Genomic DNA, 22,817 nt, shown 5'->3' on the forward strand with positions numbered 1-22,817 from the left:
CTTACTGGGTAATGGGTGCTGGGCTAAACGGACATCCCTAGTCCCGACTCCTTGCTGGATCAGCAAAGTTTCTGTTGCTGCTGTATGGAGCTGTTCTCCTACTTGCAAAGGGTAATCTCAACTTCTGTCCCGGTTAAAACGAGCTAACATGGCTGCAGCGTCTAATATACTAATCTGTTAAAGGATCCCAGCAAATTCACACCCACACCAAAACTGCTCAACTTTGTTGTTAAATCAGTTGATTACCATTAGGTAACGTTAGCCATGTGATACTAACACTTGGCCCTGTCAATGTGGGCATGCAGCCGGGCGAACTCTCACAACTGCCCCCAATGTGGAGCTCTCACTCCTGCAGCAGCAGCTACAACCCATACAGTTTGTGGTGTGGTGAAGTGGTGGTGTGTATTTGAAGGAGTTGGCAGTTCACTGTGCTGAGATGCCAACAAAAAGTTCAAAAGTATGGCTATACTACATGCCACCCCATTCACATTGTGGGTATATGGGTATCAAATGAAGTACTCTATTGGTATCCGTATCACTTTTAGGGTGCTGGTGTTGGTACTGGTATCATAGTTTTTTAGACGATACCCAGCCCTTATTTCTAGTTGTATTGAAGAGCATAAACTGGACAAAGAGGTCTGTCTGAAAAATCAGTTTCCATCAGGCTTTACCGTATCTCTGTTTTTGAATAGGTGAACTTTTCCACCTTTTTTCTTTCATGCATTTCCACTCCAGCTTTCCAAGTTTTTGTGCAAATTTGAAAAGGTGCATAAAAAAGGTCGATGGAAACATTGATGTTACTTCAAATTCACCCTGTGAACATGGCTGAGACTTTCGTCCTAAATAGGTTGTTTAAATGTGTCAGAAATATTAACCTCATGTAAGACATTATAATCGTTGATGTTGGATTTCATATGTCGGCTTTCCAAGAATCCTGACGTCATCATGAGTCTCCTGAGATACAGCTTTAGCTCCAGTTATAGATATGAATTCTGGTTCTTGGGTACCATTTAGCCCTGCCATCCTCCAATGTTGTTCTCCATGGAGACCATAGAAGCCTGTTTGTGCTTTGTGTTACGGCCCAGTGGCTGCTTGGCTGCTCAGCCATGATTAATTCAGGCAGGCCTCGGGGGAGAACAGCCAGGCTAGGTTACCCAGCCAGGGATCTGGTGTCTAGCTGCCATAAAGCCAGTGCCTTTATGGCAGCTTTTAGCTGCAGAGCTCTCCTTGGCTGGAGCCGGGGCTGGAGCTGGCAGCCTTTCACACCTGTTCCTGAAATAGAACAATGTAAATGATTGAATTGAACAATTTAAGAAATTGAAATATTGTAAACCTCTTTGCCATGCACCAATAGACACATTAAATGTTCTCCCTCAGCTAAAGCAAATTACATTGTTTATAATTTACATCAAGGTTCAGAGTATCACAGTTGATTAATGGCAGCATAATTTAGTCTGTTTATAATAAGTATACTAAATTTTCTATAGCTATTTTTGTAATCAGTAACAACATGGAGATAAGCAGCTGCCGTGAGGTTTTATACCAGCAGTGTGCTTGTATTCTTATTCAGCTGGCACCACTGGAAAGCGACATAGTTTCCAGGTTTGGTGCAGAGTGCTGCCTGAGATGAAATATATTTGAATATGACAATTCATTTTTTGATGTCCAAAGATTTATTTCCAGAACAAAGTACACAACCGAGGAAATACTGTCAGTGATTAGGGTCTTTGTTTGCTGAAGTAAACCTTTTACTTGAAGGTAAAACATTCACCTCAGTGCTGTAGGTTGCTTTGAACGGTAGCCTATTTGAATATTGGGATAATAGTGTATTTGGCAAGAAAAAACCTCACCAGCCACTCCAAACGGACTCTTTAGAAGCAGAGATTTTAGAATGATCTTGTGAATTACAGACTATTATGCTTGTCAAACAGACTCTAAATCCCAACTGATGCTGAAAGAGCCAACACATTCTGTTAGGATAGATAATGTCAGACTTCACAGGTTTTTATTTGGCTTTTAGTCACTGAATATAGTACTCAGCTCAGCGATCAGTCTCTCACACATGATGTCAAAATAGCATATGGAAAAGTAGGTTTTTTTTAACCTCAACTTCTTTCAATTGCTTGTTTTGTTTGACCAACAGTCAGAAAACTGAAGGATATTAAGTTTAGAAAAAGAAAGAAAACTTGACAAATCCTTTGGTATTTTTACTTTATTTAAGAAACATAGCCACTAATTGTTGTTTTTGTCTGTTGAAAGAATCTTAATAGGCCTCAAATGACTTGCAAGTAGAGCTGGAGGGTTAAGGCTGACTCTACAAACAGTACAACACATCACTGGATAATGTGTTCAAGTAATTTTTCAATTTGTCTTAAACTTTTCTGACCGTAGGATGCAACAAATCTGGTCCTAAAGTAGCCCTGTTATACTTGCTTGTGTGCCGGCTGTATGTCACTGTCGTGTGGCACTATACATCCTCATATTTGTTCTCTGTATCCTTTGTCAACTGGCTGTGATGGATGGGTGACTCACACAGAGTGTCAGGCTCATAAATCAACTCTTACTGTGGCAAAATGGCACCCAGCATCTATTAATGGCAGACCTGGCTGCAGTCTATCCCCCAAGTTAACGCATGGCACTCTGTAGAGAGCTGTGTGATTTCCTGCTAAAAGACAAAATAGGGAAAAAGAAAGGCTGCCAGTGGGGCATTAATTGGTTTGTGTGTTATGATTTTGACATTGGCTTATTGCCCTAACAGGTGGCTGGTAGATATTTTGACTGAAATAATTTTGTCATTTGTTTTGTCATTTACCCTGGTATTTGTTTGACCATACATCCATCTGTTCCTTATACTGTGTATTGTGTTTGTACTGTATAAGCCAAGGGTGTCAAACATATGGGCTGCTTGCCAAAGGGTCCAATCCGACCCACTGGATGACTTTGCACACCTAATATATTGATGCACTTGTGAAGGCTAAGAGGTGCCAGGTTTCAAGAGCAACTTAAATACCGAGAAGCCCACTTCATGTAAAATGCTGCCTCAGGGGCTTTCCCACCCTGACCAGAATACAGTTCCCTAAAAAAGCAATGAATACTAACCATGGTCATATTTTAAGATATTGAACATTGTGCCAAATATTTACAATTGGCAGCTTCACAACAAAAGAATCTCTATCAATCTTCAATACAATATGGTGGAACCCTATTGTCAAGGCACTGCCAAAACTTTTGATTTATAAATGGTTTGTAAAGCAGGGTACAACTTAAACCTGCTTTTTCAGCTTCCATTTTAGTGGTGATGTCAGCATTACAACTCAGGAGTGCAAATGTATGGAAAAACGCACATGTAGTGCCAGTGAATAGTAGACTGACTGGTTGTGGAAAAACTGAGACACATTGTTGAAATTGCAGTTATTTTTCTGAGACATCTCAGGCTGTTCATCATCTGTCTTGTAAATGGATAAACGTTTTCAGAATGTAATTCTACACTACACTACACTTACACTAAAGGAAAGGAAAAATTAGAAGGTGCTGTCAGTTATTATCTATAGATAATTATGTATTGGTGTCTGGCCCACTTGAGATCAGATTGGGCTGTATGTAGCCCAGGAACTTAAATTTTGATACCTGCTGACTACAAATGAACCATCATTTCAGCTTTTTGCAAAGTTCCAACTTCAATTAAATGGCTGAGCCAGTCGAATTATGAAAAAGCACATTTTCTCACTTCCATTGGGATCTCTCCAGTTTTGGTTTAATTTGTTTAACTGTTTATCATTCTGAAATTAAATTTTGTTTGTTGTGTTAAAACGCCTCAATTTTTCAATCAATGTTTTGCACGTAATTTTGAATGCTGTGAACACCAAACAAAACGGCATTTAAAAACTCCACTCGCCTCCATTGTTCTGGGAAAGCAGCAGCACTCTGAGATACAAATGTGTCAAAACCTGGGCCAAACTCTCTGCTTGCAAAAATAGGGAGAATACATGATGTAACTTTCTAATTTACGTGAACCTACCCTTTAATTCATCTCAAGGCAAAGTTAAGGTCAAGGTTTGTTTTCTTATTTTTTTCTTTTATTGCAAGACAAAGGGCAAAACGCTAACAGAACAAAACCAGGAAGACAAGAACAGTGAGTACAGGCCAGTTAGCAACAATTTCGTTAAGCAGTAAGACAAGGTTATTGTATGTTAGTTGACGTGCATTGTGTTGCGTGTTGTTTTGATTTGATGTTTGTGTGTGTGTGTGTGTGTGTGTGTGTGTGATAATGGTTTTTATGCCGACTGAAACGTGAATAATGTGAGCAAACCACTCAGAGCCTCAAAGTGCACTTTTAGAAGATGATTTGCGGGCACATATTTAGTGCTGAAATGATAAGGCAATCGAAAAGAAAATAAATAAGACAAGCATTCTGGTAATTGAATAATTGTGGTTTCATGTCTTCAGTCTAAGTGTGCTGAACTGCTTTTCATCTATATCAAAATATAGCTACCTAGATTTCTTTGTAAAAAAGATAGATCGATCTTCAGGTTTGGAACTATTGGTCAGTCATAGAGAGCAGACATCACACTGGGCTCTGGGGACTTGTGATGGGAATTTTTCATAATTTTTGTGACCTTTATAGACTAAAACAGTTACTAAATTAAAGCATTATTACAGATTAACTGCAGATGTGTGCTCTTGAATTAAAAGTTGACACAGTGAGCAGGATTGTTGTCAAATGCACAAAGGCTGAATGTGACTTGATACATCTTGGCACTTAAAATTGTTTGTGTTTGCAGTAATTGTGAATATTATGATATGCGTCAGCAAAGCTTAAACCATGGGGTTTTCTTGCTGATGAATATTTATGCACCAATTTGTGAATTTTTAGCATCAATTTATGGTGTAAATGTCTCTCATTTTGTCAATACAGAAGTCCTCATCTACTTTTATATTTTTATTGGAGGGGACAAATGCATAACATCTAGGCCTAAATCTTGAGGGGGGGGGACATGTCCCTTGTGTCCCCCCTGAAATCTAAGCCTATGTATGTCAATATGAAATATTGCACATTACATATTAAAAACAAGACTGTATGAAGGCGAGGGATAAAGGAAATGCGCCTTGTGTATCTGCTGATTGATTGCATCATTGTTCTAATGTTGATACTTGACATGAAAAAATGAATAGATATCTGTGAGAGGAGGTTAAAGGGACAATAGGTGAGGTGTGTGTCAGTGTTATCATCACTTTATCCCCCGTCTTTAAGGATGTTGTGGCGGTACCCCAGTGTCCCCTCCTTCCCTATCTTGTACACAACACACACACACATACATGGAGTTAATCCGACCTCACTCATTTTAATGGGACAGTTTCCATTCCCCGCACCAAATCATATTGTTTTCACATCCAGCCTGTCTAATGGCCGAGCACAGCTATCACGCTTTCATTTTTTTTTTGCCCAGTCACACCTCCTTGATTCTAAACATGACAGCCTCAGTCACAATATTAATTTGACACCAATATTGTTATTTTCCTTATCGTTTTCTATTAGGCAGGGTTCAATAATAAAAATGTCATCACAACTATTAAGAAGTGATAAATTATGACATTTATGGCTTGCACAATTTATTTCCACACACAAAGAGCATTACTCCTTTCAGACAGGCATTCCACCTCAGCGGCTCCTGAGCAAGCTTTAGCAGGAGATCACTGTTAAAGCTGCGTAACGTGGGACGCATGAATACAATTTTGCGTTTTTGATTCAAGATGCAGGCCTGTGAAAGAAAATGTGTTTATTCTGTTCTCCCACCACACAAAAAAATACATTCCTGAGTGTAAAAGATGTACACACTGGTAGCCACTGCTGATATTAGGCTGGGGTTTGCATCAGTGTACTCTATCACTGTGTATTTTCTGGTACGTCATAAGTACAAATTAATTTGAACCCGGTCTGTGTCTGCCAGGCGGTGTCAGATGCTGTTAGTATTCCAGGGCCTCCTACAGGAACAAAAGACCTCTAAATACACTTCTCACTGTTTGCGTCTGTCTGGATGTCTCACTTAGTTTCACTGACGTGGCTCCTTGTTTGATATTTTTTTTGCTCTTGGTTTATCACGGTGTCTTAAGGCAAGCTGTAAACAGCTGAATCTACTGTCAGAAAAACAGACATACAAATAGACCGACAGAGACCTGTGTTTCTCCCCTGACCTTTTATCCGCTTGGCTAACAGCACTTGTGATGCATGGTTAATCATCTGTTTAAAAGTGCGCACACACATAGTAATGTGAACACATATATATGAAGCTCTTGTTTATTTTTTGCTGGTCATAAAAGAGGAATTAATTGCTGTTTTTTATTGCTTAATTTACTCAGTGGCTAAAACACTTTCTCTCTCCTGCCTTGTCCCGCTCCTTTCCTCACCTCCGTCTTTGTGTCTCTCCGCCAGCTGGTTGGCGGCCAGTTTGACCTTGAGATGAACTTCATCATCCAAGAACCGGAAAGCATTGTATGCATGGTGGAGCTGCTGGACAAATGCGAGCCCACCTGTCAGGCCGAGGTCTGGAGCATCTTCACCGCCATCCTCAAGAAGAGCGTCCGCAACCTGCAGGCGTGCACTGATGTGGGGCTCATCCAGCAGGTGCTCCAGCGCATATCCACCACTGACAGCATGATCGCAGGTACTTAAAGAAGTATTTCACTGCTGGAAAGGTGGTCTTTTCACAAAACAGAGCTGTCTATGCAGTAGAAAGAAACACTTTGGAAGGGGTGCTAGGGCTGTGGCATTCACCTTTGCTCAACAGGTAAAAATTTACTACTAGAATACACTGTGCTGCACCAGACCAATAAATGCTCCTGTTGGTCGTTGACGTAATGCAAGTTGCCCGTCCAAAAACAACCACGGCAGTCGCAGTGTTGCATTACAGTTAAACAGTAAGCTAAAATATGTTTCTGAAAACATTTGTGACAAGAACTAGGCAACTCAGTAACAGAATCTTGGTTCATATTTGATCAGAACTGCCTAGTTTTACTGTTTGATCCCAGTATTTTCAGTACGGGGCCCACTTCCTGTTTGCAAATTCTCATATTACAGCCAAACAGTGCACTAAAATGTGTTTCTGAGGACATTTTAGACAAAAAAATAGACCATAGAGTAACAGAATCTTGATTTATATTTGATTTGCACTGCCTAGTTTTACCGTTTGATCTCAGGATTTTCAGCTTCTGGTTTTAACAATACAGGAAGTAGTATGGCGCCCACCTTCTACTGACAAATTCTCATATTACAGCCACTGGCACAGTGCACTAAACTGTGTTTCTGAAGTAACAGAATCTTGGTTTAGATTTAATGAGCATTGCCTAGTTTTACAGTTAGATTGGAGTTTTGTCTGAGTTTGAGACAGAAGAGTTCGTCTCTGTCTCGATCCTCTTCTGTAGTCTTCGTGTCCTTAGTGGTGGGCATACAAAAATCACGAAGTACAATCTGTAGTTATAGCAAAAACCCCAGAGCCAGTGAAAATCGAAACCTGTCGTCTGGCGGATTATTGCTGGCAAATGAGCAGGGAGATCTGGGTGATGAAGTGTAACACAGTTCATTTACCCACACTGCCCACATTGTTGTGATGCGAAGCAGGTTTAAAATTGGTAAAGTATCCCTTTAAGAACAGCACCTCGTGGAAAAACTTAAACTCATCTGCAGTCATATATCTTCATGTGTTTTTTGCTGAACTATGCTTGACTAAGACAAGACACTAAAAGAGAAGTTTTTTTGCCGAGCCTCCGCTTTGACCTCTTTGTGGAAGGGGAGCAACAAAGAGACGAACTCCAATTTCAAGAATCAATGGAGCATTACAAACAAAGGAACCAATTTGAAACTTTCTTATCCACATTTCCTGTTTACAATAACCTCATGGTTTCATCTCCCATTGTTGCATATGCTGTGATGTGTTGCAGTGAAAGCGGACACAATCATCCTGTACAGTCTCCCCAGAGTCTCAGTCTGGTCTGTTGCCCATCTGCAAATTAGTCCAAATTAATCCTACAGTGTTCGGCTCAGTGAACTTTTGCCAGCCAGAACAGCGCTGGCCTAGAGGGTTTGTTCAGTCGAGCAAGGGTGATACAGCCCAGCAGTAACTAGGCAGCTGAGAGTAATAGTAATATTCAGCACAGTACAAATGCTTTGGTTCATCCCCAAGAATTGTCTCAGATGCAACTTTTTCATTGACTGATTTTTACAACTTAAAATGACCCATATATTAGGATTTAATTTTATCTCCTGTTTGTACTTTTTTCTCAATATTTCTGTGCATTTTATTACTTTCATGAGAAAGGGAAAGGGAGGAGAAAGCTGACAAGAAATGGAGAGAGATATGAGGAATGTTATGCTACAAAGGCTGGACTTTCAGCCAGGGATGTTGTAGTTTATGATAAATGTCTTAAACAAGGACACCAAGGCACCCTAACTTCTACTTTTTAAAATTGCACTTACAGTCGATTTGCAGACTGTCTCTTCCTCACTTGCTCTGAAATACAAGTTGTGCAAGGCTGAGCTTTGATACTTGTGTGTGTTTATACTAATACTGTACTTAACATTGAAAAAGACCTTCCAGATAGAACTGCCACTCATCATTATATTTAGGGGTTTAAACTAGAGCTGCAGAGATTGGTCATTTGCTGCTGTCCATGTTCTTACATCATAGTAAATTAATGTTTTAGGTTTGGAAATGTTGGTTGGGCAAATAAGTCATTTGATGAAGTTACTTTAGGCTCCAAGTCAGGGATACTCAACTTGCTTTGCCCAAGGGGCCAATTTTGCAAATGAAAGGAGGCAAAGGGCCAGTTAATAAACAAACAATAATGATATTATCATTAAATGAATTTCCTTTTTTTTTTTTTTCAACCTTTTGACGTTTGCTGTCCTCACTCATCTTTGCCATGAGGCAAATCCAGTCACGGCAGCCCAGTGCAGGTCAGGTGTGTGCAGGGCATTCACGACTTAGCCCAGACATCTGTTGGGGGGCCTGGGGATCCTCTTTTTTTAATATTTTATTTAGGCATTTGTATGCACTCTGCAGACTTTTTTACATTCAAAGTATAAAAAAAATCCCAATGTTGATCGGATTATTTTCATTGTCAATTGGAAAAGGGTTGCAGGGCCACTACCACCCTATCGCCCATGGGCCATAAGTTGAGTATCACTGCTTTAAGATATTTTTACAGGCGTTTCTCACTGTTTTCTAATGTTTTGTAGTCCAAATGATTAATACATTAATTAATAAAATTATCCACAGATAAATCGCCAAGGAACATAATTGTTAGTTGCAGCCGAACTTTAAAAGAATGGTTCTGTATGTGCACACTAGTCACAGATCTGTCACACCATGGCTCATCATTAGTCAGTAATAACTAATGGAAGAGGCTGCACAGTGGCTGGGACTCCCAGAGTGTCCTCTCTATTTTAAGTCTTGTGTTTTTCTTTTCTTTTTTTACTTGGATTTTGCTCACCCTACTTTTCTTTTAAATACGTCCTAGCTACTTAGCTTCTTCTTATTGCTGTGGCTTCAATGTAATATTTAGATGATCAAATTACCAATAAAGACTGCAATAGTTGTGAGCTGGATCTTTTTAAAAATAAGACAGGGAAAACTAGTTATAATCAAGGACCGCTTCATGAATGATAAGATCCGTAAGGTTTTCTATCAAACTGCCATCATTTGGAGCTCCCTCTCAATTATTTTGTCAGTCTTTGTGTTGTAATGTTTAACCTCTGTATGATTCTGTGTGTGTCTTGCAGACCTGCTGGTGGACATGCTGGGCGTGCTTGCCAGCTACAGCATCACAGTGAAGGAGTTAAAGCTTTTCTTCAGCAAACTGCAAGGGGAGAAAGGCCAGTGGGTGAGTCAGAGTCATGCCACGGTGATCTGTCTTGGTTGTCTGGGACCAGCTTGAGGAATGTGCTAGCAACACTTCAACTGCTGCCATCCCACAGGCCAATGCCCTTGACACACAGACAAGATAAATCATGTGAAACCAGACTGCTACTCCGCAGTGATCTCGGATCCAGAGCAGCACTGCATTATTGTTGTTGGGCTGATTGTGAAATTACCACAAAGTTCTAAGTTTGAGTTATTTTTATCAGCCAATATTTAGCACAATGTTAAAAGGTGTGGCTGTTAAACAGTCAAAGAACCTGATTTTTCTAGAATAGACTGCCTGAGCTGTTGTGTGTGTGTGCCTATAAGGAAGTAGCCATAGTGAACTTCAGATGTATGACTCGTGTACAGAAGATAAGTTACTACATCCAGGCAGAATAGGCGGTGCAGAGGGAGAGACAGTTAAAGAGAAGGAGAGTAAGCCATCGATCACTGACACTAATCAAGTTGTCAAGGAAATAGGGCAAGTTGCTTTTATGCTTCGAAATTTCAGCTCACTCTCCCACTTTCAAGCAGCTCTCACCACCGCTCCTCTCCTCATTTTGTTTTTTTTGTGAATCGTCTGGGGAGACATGGTGGATGGGATGAGTGCAGAACTTTAACTGCTCTGGTTGAGCACTTTAAACCCCAGCCTTGTTGAAAATTGTAAAAATGTATTGAAAATTTTATCACTCACACCGATCCAACTCCAATATCTGAACTCTGTGTGTTATAGCAACACATTTTAGATGAGTGTGCTTTGCAGTGCACAATGATGTACACATTAATCAGTATTATAAAGTAAATTAGGGCTGCACAGTATATCATATTTAATTGTCAAGGTTTCACAATAAACACATTGCGAAAGACTGCGATATTGCTCTTTGAATATAGACACAAAGTTACTATATACTATCATACTGTAACAGTGGTTCCCAGCTGGTGGGTCCCGGTCCAAAACTGGTTCCCGAGTCTTTTCTGAATGGACCACAAGTGACTCGAGAACGTGTCAAGTTTGTAAAAAACACTCTTTATTTTGAAGTACAGTGAATTTTGGCGCAAAGCTTTTACTTTGAAGTGACATTTCCTGCTGTAGAGTGAGTGACTAACAGATAGCTACATGACAGAGACAGCAAACCAGCCCAATGACACAGCCAAATGCAAGTATGAGGCCAAATGTATTAAATTGTGTGCATCATGAACAAATGACTAAGGTAGAAATCTGGACCCCGTGGTTGGACCAGTTGGGAATCAGTGTACTATATTATGCTATATATGTTATCTGATTGGTGCTATGCAGGTAACTCTGGCCAGTCAGACAATGCTCTCACCGTTAGGCATTGTCTGATTGCATGCGAGTGAGGTTTATTAGGTTATTGCTGCTGTATTGCAGGAAGAAAGTGTGACAAGATAAGTGCAGAACAAGTGGCAACCTCTTGGGCTAAAGAATGAAGCCAATGCGAAAGTACTGTGAACTACAGTTACTTGAATGCTCTTCTGCGGGAAAGCCCACATTTCTGATGTTACAAATCTCTAAACCTACCACTAAACCCTAATACTAGAGTACTTGCAATTACCTGTTGGCAAAATAACTATTCCTACATAAAACCTACCTCTGCATGGGTAGGTTTACTGCCTGCAATGCTTTAATACGGAAAGGATGCTTTCACCGAACATAAGTCTCAAATATAGTGATCTTGAAAATGCCTTAAAAAGCATTAAATATAAGTGTTTTGATACCTGTAAACACTTTGCCTCAAGTAAATGAAGATACAGAATTCTGAGTGTGCTGCTGAGTAAGTCTTTCTGAAGTCTGATGAGTCTGGGGTAAATTTAGAACAAGCAGAACCAAAGCTGTACTTGCTTTTAATCATTTGTAGCTACATGCATAAACAGTAAGTGACTAACAGGGTTCATGTGCTTTCATGTGCATGTGTGTGCCTGTTTGGACATCAACACTTATCAGCTGTCTAAAATGATCCTCGTGTGTTTTTGTATTCTTCCCTCAGCCTCGTCATGCAGTGAAGCTTTTGTCAGTTCTGAAGTACATGGCTCACAGGAATGGCCCCGACTCCTTCTTCAGCTTTCCGGGGAAAAATGCAGCTGTGAGTATACTACGTCATGTCAAACACTGCACCACAGAGTGAAAAAAACATCCATGAGCACTAGGTATGTTTGCACATAGATGATGAGCCGCCTGGCATGCATTTAGAGGTTAGTGTCAGACTGCTAGTTTGAATATTTCAGTACATGAGCAGCAAGATTTCCAGCTAGGCAAAATGCAAAAGAAGTGGTGAGCTAACAGAATATGGACCCCCACCATGACTGCCTTCCAAAATTTACAGCACCTCCTATTCTCCTTCATCTTATAAAGAAACTCTATTATAGACTAATGAGTGAGGGAAAGAGAGGACTTCAGATATTACATGATGATCTCTCCTGAATCCTTTCATACTAAGTGCTTTCTAAGTTGATTTCGTATGAGCCAGCCATTCACTGACCCATGCAGTTTTGCTCTAATTGATAAGCTTCACACATTCTCTTAGTTGTTTTTTAGTCTGCCATTACAACTCTTCTCAGGCCTCAAAGGCTATTGTGCTCTTGCTGAAATGTTGTAAAGCATCTTGAAATGGAGTCTAAGAGCTTTTTGATGAAACCGCATGTGTGAGCACTATAAGTCTACATAGTTAAAGTGACTAAGTGTATCATGTTGTGGCCGTCGGCTATTCAGCTTTGGACCATTGAAATCGTGCTTTGAAAATTTTGGTTGTGCCTTCTCTGCACATTAGTTTATTCAAAAACTCTGCCTCGTTCTTCAGCGTTAGTATCATAGAAAGTCAGACTGCACACAGGCTTTGTCCTTGTCTTTCTCTAGATGCGTAATGTAGCATACAGGCAACACATGATGGCAACAGTGGCACATGATGACGAGTGTGAAGTAGACAGCATACCCTTGGTACACTCATTGAAAGAAACAATAAATAAATAAAATATAACAGAATCAGAGATTGTTGGTAGTACAGGAAAAATCTAGATAACAAATACATTCTTCATTCATTTGATTCACAAAGTTGAATTTGTCAGCTTTCTACTTGCTAATGGCAATTTCCAGTTTTGCAGTTCATTGCACTGGAACTTTACAAAAGCATCGCATTGTTCCCCACTGAACTCTTCCAGCCACAGGGTATGATGTGGCAGGACAGTATGTTTATTCAGGAGGATCCTCTCAGACTTGCATCACAACTGCTCTTTGAGCATTCATTAATGCTAAACAGTAATTAAGACAAACAGCTAATAATCTATTTAATGTCTTCAGGATTTCCTCTGTGTGAAGGAGTAGACCACAAATGGACTATTGCAACATTAATATTAATGAACTTTTCATTGGATCAAATATGCATAGTACAGGAAGCTGTACAAATTCAATTTGGCAAATTTCAGACACATCAGGAGCAACCTGACGACAGAGGCTTCAGAGTTGTTAAGGCAAAACTACACTAAAACCAATAGAAAGACTGTACAAACAGACGTTAAACACACTGGATAAAGCAAAATTTTAACAAAATATGATTTTTTAAATTGGGAAAATATGATCAGATTTGCCGATATCTTACTTATAACTAAAATTCTTCATGGCCTGGCACCCCACAGATACCACAGAGAAAGAGCAGCTTTGGACAGTCAACCTCCAAGCTGCACACACCTGGAACACTGTATCCATAGAATTTAGGAACATCACATCTCTTAAGTCATTCTCCAAATCAATAAAACACTGGTTACTGGACAATCAAACATGTTGTCATGATCTGAATTAGTGGTTATGTCCTCGTTTTCTTACTGTATGTTGGGGCTTATGTGCTTTTGTATACTACGTTTTCCTCAATGTGTGTCACTGTCTTGCTAGTTGTGCTTGTGTGCTATTGTCCTTGTTTTTTGTGCTTTGTTTTGTGCTCTTGTTTGTTTGTTAGTGGCTATGTGCATTGGCTCTGTGTTGTGTTTTATGTTGTACTTTTGTATATTTACTTGACTTAAGTGGTCATGTTAATTAATGTGCACTGTCCCCTTCTATATAAAATAAACATAAATATGTGCACTATTGAATGTTGCTTTAGTCTGTGTCAGGCCTTTTACATAGTGTGTGTAGTCTGTATATAACCCTCTATTGTTATGGTACCGGTGCTTTTTACTTGCTTGTGTACTAGTGTGCAGGTCTGCCATGTGAGGTTGGGTCTGATTCTCTTGATCTGAACTCTATTAGTACTTAGAAGTGTTTGTCAGCAGTGATTGATAAGAGCACATGTGCCCTCACCTTCCTGTGTTGCCCTGCTACACACATCTGCACACACATAAAAACATTATTAAGGGCAATAGTTTTCAAACGTTTGCTTAATATTCCTTTGACCTGTCGCACTAACCAAGAGTTTTTTTTTTTATCAATTTTAAATGCTCAGTGGTTCATTGAACTCCACAGCTGGTCAGGACCCACAACTCATACCATGTCCTGTTTTCCTCTGTTGTGTTTTTCCTAACAGGCTATAGCTCTGCCTCCTATAGCGAAATGGCCGTACCAGAATGGGTTTACATTCCACACATGGCTCCGCATGGATCCCCTCAACAACATTAATGTAGACAAAGACAAGCCTTACTTGTACTGGTAGGTAACAATACTGTTCTGTGACCAGTGAACCTTTGCCCTTTGTTTGACTCTTCAATGTTTAATTTAGTTTGAATATACTATATATGGAATGCAAAAATTGTTTAAGGAAGTAGTGCGTATTTTTAGTATAAATAACACAAAGAGAGGGGAATTGCATGAATGGTGGTTTGACACGGATGCATGCACTTTAAGTGTGAACATATGCATGTGTACATGTTCCCAGTATAACCGAGATGTATATAAAATGCATTTGAACCCCAGAAATGTGCTGCAGAAGTGCAGCCTTCAGCCTCACAGATGAAAAACGGCTGTGCCTCTCCCTCCATCTTTCCTGTCTCCTCATCCTTTGCTTCCTCTCCGAGGAGCAGAGGGTTGGTTGATCTTCTTTTCAACCAATAATTAATTTCTGTCAGAAATCTAATTTATACAATAGGGATCTGTTTGGGTTTCTATGAGAATGATTACCATGCCGGATGGCCAACGAGCTGCTTGAGAGAATCTGTAATAAAAGCTCCTTCAGCCTTGTGCCCTTTTTAAAAGAGATTAATTCACTAAATCACACGCAGGGGCCCCCGTCTCGCCGGGACATGTAGGATGGGAAGAGTCTGTGAAGTTGAGAAATGATTGTTTGCTATCTTTATCCATTTGAAATCCTTTTAAAATGCTTATATGATATATTGGACACTATAACCCATGTTGCCCTTGAATGTAGTCAGTGTTAAAGTGTACAGCCTCACTCAGAAACTCAAGCTGTGTTTGTATTTTCCTTTCATTTCATTTCAGTTTTCGCACCAGTAAAGGCATGGGTTACTCGGCACACTTTGTTGGTGGCTGTTTGATAGTGACCTCATTAAAATCCAAGGGGAAAGGATTCCAGCACTGTGTAAAGTATGACTTCAAACCGCAGAAGGTAAAAAAAGGAACAAAAAGACGAAGCAGAACACAAGCACTGGTTCAGTGACCCAGGCCAACCAAATATTCATACACAAGAAAAGACAAATTCTGCAAAGCAGCACACACAAAATCAATCACATGCACACACGCAAACATATGTACACACACAATAAATCTAGACCTTGCTGTAAGAAAGTACTGTCACATCACACCTGGCTCTGGGGAGAAGCAGAACTAGAAGGAGGAGGAATGAGGGCGACGGCAGAGAGGGATAATCCAATACTCCCGGTCCCCTCCAGGCACAGCACACACTGAAGACCATTGCAGTCCTTTGCCTGTGGACAATTTAAAACACCCTCCTCCTTCCCCTGGGCATGAAGGCACTACCTTACCTCAATAAACCTCATGAGGACCCAGAAATGATTTTAGTTAATTTTTCACTCTATTTTTAATGCCTTCCTTCATGTCCGGAAGAAACCATCATAACCTATTTCACTGTGGCAACACTGGTAACCTATTTCACTGGTTGTAAGGCTGAGGAGAAAACCAGAAATCTAAGTAGGTGGGATCGTAGCTGGAGGGGACTGAAACATGATGGAAGCAGGTTAATTGTGTACGCTGGAAGATTCTCACCACATGTTGACTTATTGATATCTTGTTGTGTGTGACTGATACAGTGACAGTTTTCCGTTGTTCGAGCCTGCTTGTTTTTGTTGTTGCAGTGGTACATGGTGACTCTCGTTCACATCTACAACCGCTGGAAAAACAGTGAAATAAGCTGCTATGTGAACGGGGAACTGGCTTCCTTTGGAGACATAGCCTGGTTTGTCAACACCAGTGACGTAAGTGGTAACACATTTTTTGCTCTTTGCAAATCACACAGTGAATTATTGGTTTAAGGTGCAATGGGGAAGATAATGCCAGAATTTTAGGTTAAAATATTCACAAAACGAACATTATTGACAGATTGTAAAGAACAGATCTGATGTTATGTTGAAGGTGTCTATGTATAGTGTTGCAGAGATATGTCCTGACATGAGCATGCTAACTAGCTAGCCCCGACCCATCCTGTCTTTTAACACCACTTAAACCTTAAGAGGAGATAATGAGTCACTGTAGTGTCTGGTATGGACAAAGGAATCAAGTTCAGTATCAGTTTTTGTTGTTTTTAGATATCTGCAATCTCTCCAGACATAAAGCAATCTTTTGATGTCCTCGACTTCCTCTTCTGCAATCAGACAATCTGAGTACTGAAATCAGCAATACTTAAGCCAAGGGTGCTTTCACACCTGCCCTGTTTGGTTTGTTTCAATTGAACTCAAGTTCATTTGCCCCCTAAGTGCGGTTCGTTTGGGCAGGTGTGAACACAGCAGTTGCACCAAAACAACCAGACCGAGACCTTTTTGAAGAGATGGTCTGTGTCAGGTTACAAACAAACTCTTGTGCAGTTAGTTTGTGGTGAGAATGTGTTCTGACCTCGATCTGAACCAACTGCAGTCGCATTACGCATTGTTTGGGTTAAACATGAGCATGTTACAGTCCTGGAGGATTATTAATGTGTGCCTCCTCCTGTACTGCCTTAATATACACATTCAGCACATCCAATGCATCAAAACATTGTTTTCTAGTTGGAGCCGCGCCTCGTTTTCAAACTGTATGGTTTGACTAAAATGAAAAATGACAGCAATATAGCACACGATGACCAGCGCTAAAATCAACCTGCGTAGTTGTCCCTCCATTGCGACATTAGAAAGTGTCGCATTTATCTTGCAAGTGTACTCTTCTTCAACGTTTTGTTTACTTCATGCATGGAAATTCTGACCAATCAAGAGCAGCTTTCTCGCACAAGGCATTTTATCTGGTCCACTTATAAATGCTGCCGTAAGAACATGAACCAACTCTAGACAATTATGCAACTTTGTAACAAAATTAAGACCCTGATTCAGATCAAAGCAGCGAATCTAGGTCTGAAAGCACCCTGAGATAGTTAGGCTAAGCCAGCTCGCAGTCTTACTGTTTGTCAGTCATTTAAGTTCAGTGTCTTAAATTGTGATTTCAATCCAGAAATCCAAAACCCAAAATTCGTTGTTTTTAGGCGAAGACTGTCAAAATTACAAGAAACACAGACCGTACAACTAATGATGACACTATGGAAAAACATTGCAGATGGTGTCAGTATGTGTTTTTTTTATATAGCTGTTTTCTAGCAAGTATTGCTATTGGATTTTGTTATCTTTTGACAGGGCAAGACTAGCTGTTTCCAGTCTTTATGCTAAACTAAGCTCACAGGCGTCTAACTGTAGCTTCATATGTACCACACAGACACAAGAGTGGTATCGATCTTCTCATCTAACACTTTGAAAGGAAGTGAATAAGTATATTTGCCAAAGCTGAACTATTCCTTGATGTAGGCCTTTTCTGTGTTCTGTGTGTACTTCCAAACCACAAATATTATTGCATGAACCCTCTGGCAAGATTTTATATTTACAAGTCCACCTGCTGCTATGTCAGTGTTAGGCATGTGGGTGCACGTAACAGATTTTCTGTCAAATATCAATTTCATGACCAGATATTGCTGTAGGAGTGTGTTACAGAAACTGAGAAGCAAACCTGGCTCACAGATATATCTAATCTCAGTCTTTGCTTCCAGAGGGCTCAGGGGTGAAACCACTCTTTTCATCTTTTAGCATGGATGGCGCAGTGGAAAATGACTATGTATACACACCCTGCTCCTCTCACACATCACCATATGAACTCTGTCACAGTCGCCAGGATTGCTTTCTGCCATGCTGAGTTACGAGACTCTCAAATCAAATTTTGTTAGGAATAAAAACGCCTCCACAGTGTAGTTTAATCCTCTTGATATGTCAGTATGTCAGGAAGCAAATTAACAACTTGATTGAGATGTGGTCTCATCGTTCTCAACACTTGTGCTCATGCCTCACTGACCATGACCAAAGGAAGATGGGGCGTTATCACGTTAGCCACAGTATGCGTATAGTTTGAGGCTGTGTGTTGCCAATTATAGCTAGTGTTAACATGAATATGCCTTTTCCTCTGTTCTTACCAGCTATTTTTGGTCTTTTTTATTACTCCTTCCTGTCTTAATTTCTATCTCCTTCCTTCCACCCTCTCTCCTTTCATCTTTAACTGTCTGTTCCTTTGTTTTTTTCCTTCCTTCTTGGCTTCCTCCAACATCTTGTGCCTGTGTCCGTCCTGCTGCAGACGTTTGACAAGTGTTTCCTGGGATCGTCTGAGACGGCAGATGCCAACCGTGTATTCTGTGGACAGATGGGGGCAGTTTACCTGTTTGGAGAAGCTCTCAGTGCTGCTCAGATCCTGGCTATCTATCAGCTGGGACCGGGTTACCAGGTCGGTAGCCATGAATGTCCCTGTGATAGTAACATTTAATAGAGACATGGAACAACTTACACAGTCAAATGATGCATTATGATAATTAAAATAACTTTCACAAAGTTGAAATGTGTAATGTTAAAAATTTCATGTCCATTTCATTTATGGCGGAGCATTCTCATAGACCAAGAAAGGAAAAATTAACATGGTTGGATAAACTTTTCATGTGTCTAATGAGAAAGTTGTTACACCAGACAAAATTCTCCTCTGCAAGATAGTTACCATAGATACCATAACATAGATACCATCAACAACAAATGAGATGGCGTAACAGACTTGATAAAAGAAGCTGCGCCATACTTACTGTAGTTTAAGGGCAACAACATGTGGAAAGTATGCATTTCAGCCTTAAACATAGCATAGTATTTTAAAAAGAATGTTTTTTATTATTTTATTTTGAACTAGTATACTGTAAACAAAATCACAAAGAAGCAGCTATACAGAGGCCCCCACCTGACACATCCACCAACATGCAATAAAAATACAAAGCAAAGAATAAAAATGGTTGCCAGAGTGGCAAATAATTATCCATGCATTCTTAGATATGCTGTATCTCTAGTGCTCGTAGTCACCCTGATGAAAAAGTGCATACAAGTTGGAATTTTCTGCACATTGTTACAGTCTATGAGTATGTTTTCCAGGATTTTAAAGGGACAGTCCACTTCAAAATCACAAATACATATTATTCCTCTTACCTGTAGAGCTATTTTTTATTCTAAATTGTTTTCGTGTGAGTTCCCGATTATTGGAGATATCTGTCGTAGAGATGTCTGCCTTCTCATAAATATAATGGAACTAGAAGGCACTCAGCTTGTGGTGCTCAGAGCACCAAAAAATAAATTCGAAAACTCAAGATAATCCACAGACCTTGTTGTAAGCAGTTTTGTGTGGGAACTATTGTCTTTCCACCAAACTCCACCTGCCAACCATATCTCTGAGCTAGCTCACCTAGCACCACAGAGCTAGCTAACATACAGCTCAGCTGAGGAGGACGCAAGTAATGTTAACATCTTGCATGAGCCTCTCGTCATTGAGTACATGAACTTTTCCTTCTGCACATTGATATGGTTGGTGGGTGTAGTTTGGTTGAAAGAAAATAGTTCCTACACAAAACTGTCCACAACAAGGCCTGTGGATTATCTTGAGTAACCGTGTCACTGTTTCTAGAAAAGAGACGTTGCTGTTGAGTATTCAGATTTATTTTTTGGTGCTCTGAGCATTACAAACACCGTGCTCTATAGTTCTGTTATTTTTTTAGAGAGGGCAGACATCTCGGTTGATATCTTCAAAACTTGGCAACTCACACCAAAACAATCTAGAATGAAAAATAACACTATATGTAAGACAAAAAATATGTATTTTGGATTTGGAAGTGAACTGTCCCTTTAAAATCAATCAATCTAAATTGATAAATAGCACTGCGGGTAATATGGAAAATATGTATTTATGATTCTGGAGTGAACTGTCCCTTTTAAAGGGTTTAAATAAATTGTAAATCTCACTCAAGAGGAGCGCATGAACCAATATACAAAGGAAGCTTAGAACAGATAATTTTATTTGCTGCAAAATATTTGCAGCAGAGTCCAATTTTTGGCACATAACATTAGTCACTGACCCTTTTGGCTATTTAGCTATTTAGTCACCAAGTCTGTCTCTATAAATGCTCCGTGACTGTATTCTTGTCTCTTCCACTGAATGTCTCTCCCGTCCTTCTTCTGCTTCTTTCTTCTCAGGGCACGTTCAAGTACAAGGCTGAGAGTGACTTGCTTTTTGCGGAGCATCATAAGACCTTACTGTACGACGGCAAGCTGTCTAGTAGTATTGCCTTTGCTTATAACCCCCGCGCCACAGATGCCCAGCTCTGCCTTGAGTCCTCCCCCAAGGACAACGCCTCCATTTTCGTCCACTCACCCCACGCACTCATGCTGCAGGTAATTATGCCTTTTAACATTTTACTTGAAAAGCAATTGATAGTCGTTCCCCTTGAAGTTAGAGTTGATATTACTAGGACTGCCATTATTTAAATTTGACCTAAAGTCACCTCGCTGACATTAAAGCAGTGTTGGCGCAAATGCATTCACCACCTGTACGCCTGCTCCTTCCCTCCCACTGTTCCATATGTACCGCACTTTACTCTCTCTTTCCTCCTCTGCTATAATGAAAGCGGCCCAGTTGGCATCTTTCCATTTTAATAGCCTCATTAGGGCAGAGGTGCAAATGTGTCGAGCTAGCCAGACTGCTGCAGCTGCTGAAAAATGCCATACTGGTGCTCTAATTATGGAATTAGCCTTCTCTGGGACTGAGCTTTAGTTTGGAACTACATACAAGTAGCTGTGCTTTTTTCCTGTAGTCAACTTTGTAAAAGTTTTTTTTTTTTCCATGTGCTGCTTACAAATACACACGCCCCCACACCACACACACACACACACACACAATGTTGCTCCTTCACTCACTTTGAGTTTGTCTTTTCTCAAACACTAATTGAGTTTTCTCTCATGCCCTCTCATCGAGAAAAACCCTTTGTTTCCTTTGTGAGGGAGGCTTTTGCTGCCACACACAACATATGCTTTCTCCACCACACAAACACACATGCACGGTGTAAAATATGAATGAATATGTGACCTATATTTTCAGCTTTGCTATGCTATGCATGCTCAAAAATTCCAATCCTATAGAGAGGAAAGTGTTTTGCCCAGCCACCGTTAGTGTTGCAACATACAACAACACACACCAGCTGAAGACCCAGGCTATTAAACACTGAAAGAAAATATGATCAGGTTCTATGTTTTCAACATGTTTAAGTCACACGCTAACAAAAACAACAAAAAACTTGTTATTGAGATCTTGAATTGTATTTAATAATTAACACTGAGCGCGATTGCTAGCGGTATTCATCATGAAAGCTACACACACACCCTGGCGATGGCATGACCATGATTTTAGGTTTAGAGTACTTATTAGTGGTCAAACATTCAGAGGGTTCATTACAGTTTGTGCCTGTTGGGACAAAAACAGACTGTAGTGAGATGATGAAGAATTTTGTTTGGTTGTGAGTATGCTACTACTTACAAACACTTTAAAATGTGTCAACACGTAGAGCTAATTTAGTTTTAAAAAGGCTGTAATGTTCAGAACCAATGTCTGTGTGACGCATGTAGAAATGATAGCCATGTAACATGTTAAACGTGGCCACTTGTGTGTGTTTGTTTCGCTAGGACGTGAAGGCCGTGGTGACTCACTCAGTCCAGAGTGGCATACACTCTATCGGAGGCGTTCAGGTCCTCTTCCCTCTGTTTGCACAGCTGGATTATTGCCAGCCCTCCAGCCACGAGCTGGACACCTCTGTCTGGTAACCACACACACACACACACACACACACACACTTTAATGAAGGAAGTAGTTTTTGTTTGTCCTTGATTAAATCAGGATTTTATTGTGCTGCATGGAGCCGTTGTGATAGCAAGTAACAGGCGTGTATATGTTAAGGCCTGTAGTTTGACAGTCTGTCATGCTGCTGACAGTGTTCAAATCTAGTTCAGTGGTGTTCATTAGGTCTTCAGTTTCTGATAATGACTTTAGTTGTTCTTTTATAACAGACATGCATTAGGATGTTACATACCTTGACATGTTTCAGCGGAAACTTCCGCCTTCCTCAGAAGTGTCATTTGGTGGTGACGTGTCTTTATCAGCTGATCTGAATCAGATGACATTAGGGAGGCGTGATTGTCCTGTCAAAACTGACAGGATGGTTACGCCTCCCAAAATTCATAACAAATCAACCATTTGTGGTACAGCTTCACAACTTTAACCAAAATGTAGCCCCAAATACTGAAGAAACTTTTGTACATTTAAACCTATTGCAAATTATGAAGTCCGTCATTCTGTTTTTTTCAAAATCTGTAAAACTTCTTAAACCTGTCTCCTCCCACAATTTTTGCTCAATCGACACCAAACTTGCT

At 40.2% G+C, this 22,817-nt stretch overlaps 1 protein-coding gene across 7 annotated transcripts in view; it reads left to right on the forward strand.

The window, feature by feature from the left end:
- The window catches only part of lrba (LPS-responsive vesicle trafficking, beach and anchor containing), a 236,340-nt gene that overhangs the window by 29,241 nt on the left and 184,282 nt on the right, over positions 1-22,817 (forward strand). For all 7 annotated transcript variants that reach the window (XM_033624965.2, XM_078166196.1, XM_033624967.2 and 4 more), the window contains exons 2-10: positions 6,431-6,662; positions 9,776-9,876; positions 11,903-11,998; positions 14,426-14,547; positions 15,334-15,460; positions 16,167-16,286; positions 18,670-18,816; positions 20,592-20,789; positions 22,074-22,207. In XM_033624965.2, coding sequence (XP_033480856.1) covers positions 6,431-6,662; positions 9,776-9,876; positions 11,903-11,998; positions 14,426-14,547; positions 15,334-15,460; positions 16,167-16,286; positions 18,670-18,816; positions 20,592-20,789; positions 22,074-22,207 — 1,277 coding nt within the window. The remainder of the gene's footprint in view (positions 1-6,430; positions 6,663-9,775; positions 9,877-11,902; positions 11,999-14,425; positions 14,548-15,333; positions 15,461-16,166; positions 16,287-18,669; positions 18,817-20,591; positions 20,790-22,073; positions 22,208-22,817) is intronic.

The sequence above is a fragment of the Epinephelus lanceolatus genome, chromosome 3 (genome assembly GCF_041903045.1).
Source record: "Epinephelus lanceolatus isolate andai-2023 chromosome 3, ASM4190304v1, whole genome shotgun sequence".
In the NCBI taxonomy this organism is placed as follows: domain Eukaryota; kingdom Metazoa; phylum Chordata; class Actinopteri; order Perciformes; family Serranidae; genus Epinephelus; species Epinephelus lanceolatus.